Genomic DNA, 11045 nt, shown 5'->3' on the forward strand with positions numbered 1-11045 from the left:
TCATGGTCTCTTAAGAATGTGTCCCTGAGGATCTTCGAGATGATAAGCTGCACCCGAGTTGATTCTTCGAACTATCTTGAAGGATTCTTCCCATCTTGCTTCTAATTTTCCTACATCACCTACTGGCTTGATCTTTTTCATAACCAAGTCTCCAACCTGAAAATCTCGTAATCGAACATGCTTGTTGTAGGACTTTATCACCCGATTGCGATAAGCCTCCATTCGAATGGCTGCCCGGTCTCTCCGTTCTTCAACTAGATCAAGTTCAATGGCTCGGGCCTGATCGTTGTTGCTCGGATAAGATTCTATCCGAGTAGAAGGTTGCCCAATCTCCACGGGTAGGACTGTTTCTGAACCATAGACAAGACTGTAAGGTGTTTCTTGGGTAGATGATCGTGGTGTAGTTCGAGCTTTTCTGGACTGGGGGTACTTCTTCATCAGTAGAGAGCACCAGTCGGGTAAAACAGAGAACTTCCCAGGTGCTTATTTCTTTCATGGAAGCAGCCAATTTGGCTAAGGTGTCAGCTTCTGCATTTTCTTCCCGGGGAATTTGCTCGATACTCCAGTCGGTCAGAGACGCTGCCCGGGCAGTGATGAGCCCTAAATATTTGAGCATTTTCTCGTTCTTGGCCTCATATGTTCCCTTTACCTGCTGTGTAACCAACTGGGAGTTAGAATAAATAATGACCCGGGAAGCACCGACCTCCCGGGCAGCCTGCAATTCTACCAAAATAGCCTCATACTATGCTTCGTTATTGGTGACCCTGGAATCAATCCTCAAAGCCAGCTTGATTTTCTCTTCTGATGGGGAAACCAAGACCACCCCCACTCCACATCCTGATAGATTTGATGCACCATCGACAAACACCCTCCAGACCTCTTCTTCTACTGGTTGAATCATTTCTGTTAAGAAATCTATTAATGCTTGGGCTTTTATAGCAGCTCGGGGTTTGTATTCAATGTCATACTCCCCGAGTTCCACAGTCCATTTAACCATTCTTCCGGAGACCTCGGCATGGGTCATGATTCTCCCGAGTGGGGAATTAGTGAGGACCATAATGGGATGTGAAAGAAAAGGCCTCAACTTCCGAGCAGTCATTACCAGGGCCAATGCTATTCTTTCCAACTCACTGTATTTTAATTCTGCTCCTCGAAGGGCGTGACTGACATAATATATCGGTTTTTGATTGGCTCCTTCTTCCCGGACAAGCACAGAACTAACAGCAAATTCAGTGGCGGAGAGGTAGACCCATAATTTTTCCCCGGGCTCGGGCTTGGCCAGAATAGGCAATTCAGCCAGATGTTTCTTCAAGTCTTGAAAAGCCTGCTCACATTTGTCGTCCCAGCCAAATTTTTACGCTTTTCTCAAGACTTGGAAAAATGGATAACTCCGATGGGCAGATCGGGAGATGAAGCTTGACAGGGCAGCGATCCTCCCGGTTAACTTTTGCACATCTCGGACAGATTGAGGAGAAGGCATGTCCATTATTGCTTTGATTTTTTCAGGGTTGACTTCGATTCCCCTGTCAGTTACCAAGAATCCCAAGAATTTACCACTTCTGACCCCAAACACACATTTGCTTGGGTTGAGCTTTATTCCGTACTGTTTCAAAGTGGTGAAAGTTTCAGCTAGATCATCAACAAAGTGGGAGACTTCCCGGGTCTTGATTAGAATGTCATCCACATACACCTCAATATTCCGACCTATTTGCTTTTGGAAGACAAGGTTCATCAAGCGTTGGTACGTAGCTCCCGCATTCTTCAATCCAAAGGGCATAACAACGTTGCAGAAGGTCCCCCCGGAGGTGATAAAATTGGCTTTATCTTGATCTCCCAGAGCCAAGGGGATTTGGTGGTACCCCTGATATGCATCCAGAAAGCTTAACAACTCGCATCCAGAGGTAGAATCTACCAGCTGATCAATCCGGGGGAGTGGATAACAGTCTTTTGGTCAGGCTTTATTCAAGTCCCTAAAATCAACACACATTCTCCACTTCCCAGTGGATTTTGGGACGAGAACCACATTTGATGGCCAGGTAGGGAATTGGACTTCCCTGATATGTCCGGCCCTCAGCAACTCTCCTACTTGCTCTTCAATTATTTTATCTTTTTCAGGGCCAAAATGCCTCTTCTTTTGCTTCACAGCCCGGGATCCCGGGAGAATATTTAGCTTGTGCTCAGCCACTTGGGGTGAGATCCCGGTTAATTCCTATTGAGACCAGGCGAAAACACCAATGTTAGTTTTTAAACAGTGTAAGAGATTTACCCTGGGTGGACGCGTTGAGGTCTTGGGCCACCCGGACGTGCTTCCCTGGCTCAATTTCTACCACTTCTTGCTCCTCTTCCGCAACAAAGTGTGCTTCCCTCTCTCTGTCCATCCCCTCCTGACTTTCCTTTCCCTTCCCTTCTCTTCTTGCTTTCTTCTGGTCTACCCGGACGGTCTTACCGTAACACCTCTGAGAAGAGGGTTGATCTCCCTTGACCTCCACGACCAGTCCTCGAACTAGGAAATTTAATTTTCTGGTGATAAGTGGAGGCTAAAGCTCTTATCTCATTCATAGCTGACCTCCCCAATATGATATTGTACGAGGATGGGGCATCCACCACTGTAAAAACAGTCATCACGGTCTTCCTCAAATCTCCAGTGCTCAGGGTCAGCGGCAAGGTAATTTCCCCCTCAGGGTACACAGCTTGTCCAGCAAAAACCAACAAGACAGTCTCAACCGCCTCTAATTGATACTCGTGCAAGTCCATCTGGGCCAACGCCTCTTTGAAGATGACATTGACAGAACTGCCATTATCAACAAATACCCTCAACACATCATAATTAGCCACTCGTGCCTGGATGACAAGAGCGTCATTGTGGGGTAGACTAACTCCCCTGAGGTCTTCTAGCCAAAGCTAATAACCGGCTCGTCCCTCCTATTTCCATCAACCTCCAAGCACTCCCTCCTACTCCTCGCTTTTCGAGCTCGGTTGGAATCACCGTCTGTGGATCCTCCCGAAATCATTTTTATTATCCCTCGGCTCGGGGAAGGGTCCTTCCTTTCAACTTGTCTACTCCTTTCCTCCCGGGAACTCCCTTCTGCTCTTCCGCTTCCACTCGGGATATATGATGATTTATGAGGAGTGTCCTGTCCGGGACGTCGAGGCAACCAGGGTGGCTGTCTAGACTTATCCCGGGGAGGATGAGAGACTGGCATGGGACGCTTGCTAGACCCCTTCCTTAGAGTTCGGCACTCATGCGTACTGTGAGAACATTCTTTATGAAGGGTGCAGAACCCTTTCTTCTCGGGTCTTGATGCTCTTCCCATCGGATTGGGAAGCGAGGCTATATCTGAACTACACTCCTGGATTTCTCGATCCCGGGCGATCCTCAAAGGGACATGAGAAAAATGTCTCGGACCGCTTTTCTTATGAGCTCTCTCCTCGGGCTTCACAACCCGGTCTCCTCTCGATCTCTTCAAAGCCTCTCTCTTCTGGTTCTGCGCCTCTTCCATATTGATATACTTCTCTGCCTGGGATAGAAGATTTTCAAAGTTCTCGGGCAATTTTTTGGTCAGGGATCGAAAGAAATCCCCTTCCCACAGTCCTTGCATGAACGCGGTAGTTTTTGTCTCGGGTGCACAGGCCGGCACATCAAGGGCCACCCGGTTGAATCTTTTGATATATGCCCTTAGGGTTTCATCTTGTCCCTGCTTTACCTCAAACAAGCTGAAAGCAGTCTTCTTGTACTTCTTGCTGCTGCTAAATTGATGCAAGAATACCTTTTGGAAATCTTCAAAGCAATGAATGCTTTGTGGTGCCAACCCTTCAAACCATCTTTGTGCAGAGTCGACAAAGGTGGTTAGGAACACTTTGCACTTAATTTGGTCCCCATAGCAATACAACATGGCCATGTTTTCGGAACGAGCAAGGTGCTCTTCGGGATCAGAACTCCCGTCATAGTCCTTGATTTTGGCTGACTTGAAATGCCCGGGTAATGGTTCCCGGACAATGATATCTGAGAACTGGCAACCTTTTACAACTTGAACATTGTCCTTGGAACCAACCTGTCCCTCCAATACCTTTACTTTCTTCCTCAACTCCTCTAATTCTTCCGCAACAGTGGGAGATTTAGAACCTGCATTTGACTCCCTCTCCCCCTCCCTTCTCTCTTCCTCCTGCGGCTGCTCACGTTGCTGCTCGGGATGACTGGAATGATGAGTAGGAGTCTTCTTTGCCATGGCCATCTTAACAGCATCAGTTATAATCTTGTTTAACTCCTCGGGAGTTAAATGAATGGTGAGTTGAGGACCATTAGGGGGAGAGCCACCTGCACCAAAAAGACGAGTATTGTTCCCATCCTGGACTCGAGAAGTGTCCTGATTGGCTTTTCTAGTAGGTGTCATATCAACAGCCTTATAACTCACTTTTCCCACAGACGGCGCCAATGATGCAACCCGGGCAAAATGGATGGGTCGGGTCGGGTACTCTGCCGGATTTGCTATCAAGTGAAAGGAAATATGAGTTGAGCGTCTAGACTGAACTTCTTTCCTTCGTGAAATTTGAGAGATCTGCAGGACAAGAAAGTAATCACGTGAATGGGCAGCCGGAGGGGTGTCCGTCGTGATCACTTCGATGCTTAAGTCAGAGGGGTACTCAAGCAATAAAACCAATGTAGCCAAGTGATGGCTGTGAGATTGGTCTGGAGAGTGGGCGTAAATGAGCAATAAATGGGTATTCAATGTGTTAGTTAATATCTGAATGGGGCATAAATGCAAGTAAAGAACCTGATATTTATAGTAGAGGATGCAATGATGACCTCGTTTTTCGTGTTTGAGCATTAATGATAGTAGGGTGGCTGATTATACCCTATTATTCTGACATGTCAAATCTTACGCTAGTCACATCCATCCTACTTGATTTTATCAACCATTAATGTTACTGTCAGAGATAGGTCGGCTGTGCATGCTCTATCAAGTCGGCGCCATTAAATGCTTCACTCATATCGAGGTGGCCGTGTAGAATGCTTCTCGGATAATTATATAAGAGCTCGGGCATTCCACGACTCAGGGAAGTCATGTCCCGGGTGATCCAATGGCCCGGCCTATTGACTGACTGTCCACTTTATGATTTCTCTAAGTTGTATTCTCCTCGTCCCGGGCAGTTCTATGACTCGGGGCGTTAATCCATATTGTCATGCTGCCGGCCCGAGAGCATTCCATCCTGACCCGGGCACCATCTATGGGTATGCTCCATGGCCCGCGAATACTTGATTAAATAAATAAATAAAAATATATATATATATATATTATTTGGATGAAATGAATAAAATTAATATAGAATTGAGGTTATTTTTGTAGTATAACGATGTTAGGATAAATTGTTTCTAATATTTTGTTATTATTCTATAATGTTTAATCCTTCGACTAAATCAACAAGCTTTTTGATTGATTCAGAGTCACTGGCATACGATTAGCCGGTAGTTTCTCTTTTGCGTCCACTCATTCTGAAAAATTATTAATATGAGGATAGAGGTAGGCCTTAAATAAGGCAAAAACTTGTGTGAGACGGTCTCACGGGTCGTATTTTGTGAGACGGATATCTTATTTGTGTCATCCATGAAAAAATATTACTTTTAATGTTAAGAGTATTACTTTTTATTGTGAATATCGATAGGGTTGACCCGTCTCAAAGATAAAGATTCGTGAGACCGTCTCACGAGAGACCTACTCCTTAAATAATCATATTCATATTCCACCTGAATACCTGATTAAATAATATATATATATATATATATATATATTAGTTGGATGAAATGAATAAAATTATTAATATAGAGTTGATGTTATTTTTGTAGAATAACGATGTTAGGATAAATTGTTTTTAATATTTTGTTATTATTCTATAATGTTTAATCTTTCAATTACATCAATAAGCTTTTTGATTGATTCAGAGCCACTGGCATACGATTAGCCGGCAGTTTCCCTTTTACGCCCTAATTTTGAACTTAATTTTTTTCTTTATTATTCTCAACAATTTAATAATTATATATGTCTTACTCGAAATAATTCAAATTGAAGAAAATGTAATTATATATGGTAATATGATATTTGAGAAGGGTATGAATATCAAATGCACTTATGAGTATAAAAATGACATGAAATTAAATATCCGATTAACTGAGAATATAAAATCATACCCAAACTCAACTTATTTTAATCCTTACATATAATCATTTACATATTTTAGCCATTGTGAACACGATATATGTTTTTATTCTTAGATAATCACTTCTTCAGATAAATCAATAAATGCAAACTATATATAAAAAATGAAAATGTTTAAAATTTAAAACCCTCCTAATATTCTAATAACCTCTTTGTTTAAGATAGAATGTGTCATCGATAGTTGTTTCTCTCATTTCTCTCAGAAAACGCTCAACAATGGCGCCGCCTCCTGGACCGTACTCCGGCACCAGCACCCTGGCTTTGGTAACGTCGATGATATCTCAAGATCTTTTTCTCCCGTGTACTTGCACCAATATTGCGTATTGTTTATTTTTCTTGATTTTTTTTCCTGAATTTCATCGTCTTGCAGGTGGCTAGGGTTTCCGCTGTTTCATTCGGAATTGTTTACGGAAGCGTGAAACTTAAAATTCTCAAGGTACTAATTGTTTTTTTTTTTTTGGTTAGCTGGAAAACCAGATTAGGCATATTTTGTTTGCATTTGTTGCTTAGCTTTGATTTGCCCGGATCCTCAATGAGCTGGATTTGGTCGCTTTCAATTTTGATCCGTGCAGTGTGGACTTTGTTTGCTGGCTGGCTGGGTGTATTAGCTTTTGATACGAATATAGATCTGGCGTGCTACTGTTATTTAAGTAAGATTTGAGGATGGGATAAAATGGAAGGAAAGATAAATATTAAGAGCCTGTAGTTGAAGTAGAGGTTTGAGGATAGGATGCTTATTGATTGTTGAATTGAATTCAATAAGGACAAGCTAATGAAGATCAAAACTGAGTAGCAAATTGACTACGCAATTGAAACATCAGATTTGGAAGGATGGTGTCTAGGTATAAATGTGCTTTTCACAATCTGTCATCATGGAAACTGTTTTCTTCTTTGTTCTTGGTTTTAATCATATAGTTTGGTTACATATTTCAACGAATTTCGTCTTAAGAATTTGTATGGTAGTGAGTGTAGAAAATGGATGTCTTATGATTTGCACATTCTGCTGGTTGATTCGATTGCTTCGGTGATTCTGTCAATAGCCTTGTCTTAGGTTTGCATGATGATACAACTTTTGAAGATGTTTGGAATCACCTAAATGTTGTGAATATTATCCTGGGAAGCTCACCCAAATATATCACATTCCCATTAATCTTACATTAATAATACCAAGTGCTAATTTTGTATTAACTCCAATCAAGACTGATTCTTCTAGGTAGTTTGTGTAGCTTGAGTTGCTAAGTGCTACTGGCACAATCCGGAAATTTCCTAACAAAAATTTGTTGTTACTCTTTCTACCTTAAAGTTCAGTATGAGTGGGCGTTGCTTGTGCTATTTGTATATGCTCCTCAACACTTTTTACATATTTGATGTGATGCTTCTTTTTTCACTCTTCTTATGTGTTTGCTAGATACTGTATTGTATAAGAAGGCTGACTCTGTACCTCGAACTTATTTTCACCAGGCTAAGGCAAAATCCCATAAGAAGGCTGAAGCCAAGGAACATCACTGAAGGATCCACATTCTGTGTTTTAGGCCATCAAAATAATTAGCGAACTTAATAGTGATTGGTGCTGCCATAATCCGTGAGACACCATCATTTCCGTAGTTTTGTGGAGATTTACTGCATCACCCTGGATTTAAATCTCATTGGTTTTGTTATAAATTTTCATCGTACAATAATATGACAATTTGTGAATGGATTATTTACTGAGATTTCACGAAAGAAATGTGCTAATATCAGCTAGCATTGTTTTGAGGTTACATTTGACCGACACAGACTCAGGAGATGAGCAGCCGAGCTAGCAATGCTGCAACATGAAATCTCATCGCGAAGCACGGTCGATTGAGTTCACTCTAGGAGGCTCGGGTTTGCCTCCAATACGCAATTGCTTGATTCTGTCAAGAAAGATTCAACTTCAAGTCACTAATGCAATATCTGAAGAGATTAACACAATGTGGACAAACATAGATTAACATCAGAAGAAAGAAATAAAGTTTCTTGTGATTTTGACTTGTGGATAGTGCATCAAATATGGAATTTGATACAATTTTGTGCCGTTCATTCATGTATATAGTGCAATTTTGGCATATAATCCATGTGAAAAAACCAATATTATGAAAAAACCATATCATTTCGACCTTCCTCCGTGGATTGCAAAATAGTTGGGGTGGTCCAACGGAAACGCATTTTTTCAGCTACATTATCTTTGAGACCACGTTCAAACATTAGGAGGAAGCGATGGAGGCACTCAAACAGCAATGACAATTAAAACCATTGCATCGCACTATTATATTAGCTAGACCAATGCAAATAATGATAATAATAATAATAATAATCAGCGAAAATAGCCACGCGTTATGTAATATAAGAGATCAAGAGACCCAAAGATCAGGGCGTATTTATTTCTGACAATCTACTTTCCAAATCAAAGTCGAATTCATAATCACAGTTGTTGTATTATCATTGTGATTGCAAGAGAACTAACCAGTGATGAAGCAAGCTCTCGATCACATTCCAAAGTCGGATGAGTCAGAATCTTGTGCAAAATTACTTTACATATATGATCCCTTCATCGTCAAGGTCATCTCCCTCCCACTCAACATCATTGTTGCCTCTATCAGATAGCTCTTCGAAATTATCAGCTTCACCTTCTATTACTTTTTTCTCATTCTCATCCTTTATCCGATCCAGTATTTCAAGTACCTGAAATTGATTATTTCATGTCATTTACTTGTGATTCCTTGTGATTCCAATTTCCACCAACTATACCATTTCGAGAAACATCAAAGAGGAAATAATAAATATCAATATAATCATATGGCACATCCAAGACATGCGTTCTTCGCATAAACAGATAAATATTGGGGTTTAATCTATAACACAATATGGTAGAAAATATTCAGATATTAGAATGGAAAAATGGCTTCAACTTATCCACTTAAACCTTCCTAAAGTTTAAGAGAAGGAAAATTGGTAGATATCAACAACTAAAGAAAAACAAAAGTATACATAGAAACAGAGACTCAGTCAAGAATCCGAAAAGTAGATGAAAGATATGACTACCTAAGTAGCATAGAAGAATCAAATAAACAACACAGATTCATATCAAATAGATTATAAATCTGACCCTGCTTCCTCGTTCAAGAGACTCATCTTCTATGAAACGAATCTCAGGAGTGAGCCGCAACTTCATACGCTTACCCAACTCACTGCGAACATATTTTGCTTTTGACTTGAGCCCAGCAAGGGAGACTTCTTTTCCTCTTTCATCACCAAAAACAGATACATATACTTTAACTACCTGCATATTAGAATCACAAAAAATGGTCACACACATTGTGTTGGTTATTTCCCAGGTTCAAATATGTTTATTAATTATGCATGGACCGGCTATCCAATAAACAACCCAATAAGGTAATTTGTTAAATCATAGGTTTCCAAGATATTAAATTAATGGATATGGTCCATCTTTTAAATAAAAATCCACCCAATTAAATCTTTTATCACGGGTCAAAGACTTTAAGTTATATCTATATGTAGAGTTATGATCCCAAGACACAGAGAATAATTCAGAATACACACATACTCAACCATTTTTTTTGCCTGCTCTTTTGGCAAGAACAAGGCAATAGTTTTACCATAATTCACACGCTTGATCAATCAATGAATTATATACATGTTTATTGTTATTTTTCTACTACTTCAACATGAGTTTCTGGTCATTCGAGATATATGATTATCAATCACTTGCTTCTCAAATTTGACTGTATTGCGCAATTACTGAAAGGATAACACAAAAAATAATAGAAAATTTAACAATCTCGAAAGCCAACATTGCAATCATACTCGACTAAACCAAACAAAAGAGTAACGAGTGTTCTTTAAAGAAAGCTGAAAATTTTAAATAGAAAGGGAAAGTTCTCTGCTTTGGCAGACACATTAGAAGGACGTTAATAAGCTTGAATCAACAAGCTACCAATCTATTCCAATTTTTCACAACTTCAAAAGTGCAATTCAACTGAAACTTATTTCCTTGAATTCTACTCAACAGTGGTACATGAATCTTTTTAGTAATTAAAGCTAAGTAGCAGAATGTCGGAATTCGGAGCATTAAAAGTACCTGCAAATCAGAAGAAATTTCAACGTCACTAATTGTCGTGAGGGAGGAGAGATACCGATCCGCGCCTAAAGCAACTTCAGGTAGAATTGCAGACTGCAAAACCTTATCGGTAAGCAACATATCGGATAGCTCCCTCATTATCTGCTTCGCCACCATTCTCACTCTTCTAGGGTGGGCCATACACCTGATTATTCTGACTCCTACACCGCCGCCACCGCCGGTGGTGGTACTTATCCCGCGCGGCGATGTCTTCAGGAGGGAAAAGGAAGAAATACGGCAGAACCACGGCGATAAGTTTGCGATTGAACATGGCGGAGCTACCGGCGAGCGGTGGATTTGAAGATGCGTCATCACAGGTTCTTCACTTCCTCGGCTCTCGGATTCTGTTCCTCTTCGGAGGGTATTTTGGGGATTGGAAAACAAATCATCTCATATTGCTGTTGTTGGGCTTATATTGGTCCATGGCCCAAGAGATTGCGACAAATCCAGTTACTGTTGCCCAATTCTATAACGGCAGACAGCAATTCCACTTCTCTTATGTTTCTCCGGAACAAAAACAAATAATTCTCATGTAAGACAATCTCACGAATTTTTATCTGTGAGACAGGTCAATCCTATCGATATTTACAATAAAAATTAATACTTTTTCGGATGACCCGAATAAGATATTCGTCTTACAAAATACGACCTATGAAACCGTCTCATACAAGTTT

The 11045-nt window shown here is 40.7% G+C and overlaps 3 protein-coding genes and 1 long non-coding RNA gene across 4 annotated transcripts; 1 reads left to right on the plus strand and 3 right to left on the minus strand.

Annotated features, from left to right (window-relative positions):
• On the minus strand, positions 1–438 carry LOC142525844 (uncharacterized). The gene has a single exon (XM_075630130.1). It carries the CDS (start codon positions 436–438, stop codon positions 1–3), a length of 438 nt encoding a protein of 145 aa, XP_075486245.1.
• Positions 439–742: 304 nt separating this feature from the next.
• On the minus strand, positions 743–4391 carry LOC142525845 (uncharacterized). Its single transcript, XM_075630131.1, has 5 exons — positions 2910–4391; positions 2455–2841; positions 2021–2209; positions 1373–1861; positions 743–1324 (listed from the first exon to the last, which is right to left on the minus strand). Exons 1-5 carry the CDS (start codon positions 4389–4391, stop codon positions 743–745), a joined length of 3129 nt encoding a protein of 1042 aa, XP_075486246.1.
• Positions 4392–6314: 1923 nt separating this feature from the next.
• Positions 6315–7972, plus strand: LOC142527567 (uncharacterized). The gene is made up of 3 exons (XR_012815478.1): positions 6315–6476; positions 6583–6648; positions 7674–7972. It is a non-coding gene; the product is annotated as an uncharacterized LOC142527567 (long non-coding RNA).
• Positions 7973–8041: 69 nt separating this feature from the next.
• LOC142527566 (putative ribosome-binding factor A, chloroplastic) lies at positions 8042–10742 on the minus strand. The gene is made up of 4 exons (XM_075632408.1): positions 10333–10742; positions 9340–9513; positions 8698–8915; positions 8042–8107 (listed from the first exon to the last, which is right to left on the minus strand). The coding sequence occupies exons 1-3, from the start codon at positions 10681–10683 to the stop codon at positions 8760–8762; spliced, it is 681 nt and encodes a 226-aa protein (XP_075488523.1). The 5' UTR covers positions 10684–10742; the 3' UTR covers positions 8042–8107; positions 8698–8759.
• Positions 10743–11045: the final 303 nt, after the last annotated feature.

Source organism: Primulina tabacum, chromosome 15 (assembly GCF_025594145.1).
Source record: "Primulina tabacum isolate GXHZ01 chromosome 15, ASM2559414v2, whole genome shotgun sequence".
Classification (NCBI taxonomy): Eukaryota; Viridiplantae; Streptophyta; class Magnoliopsida; order Lamiales; family Gesneriaceae; genus Primulina; species Primulina tabacum.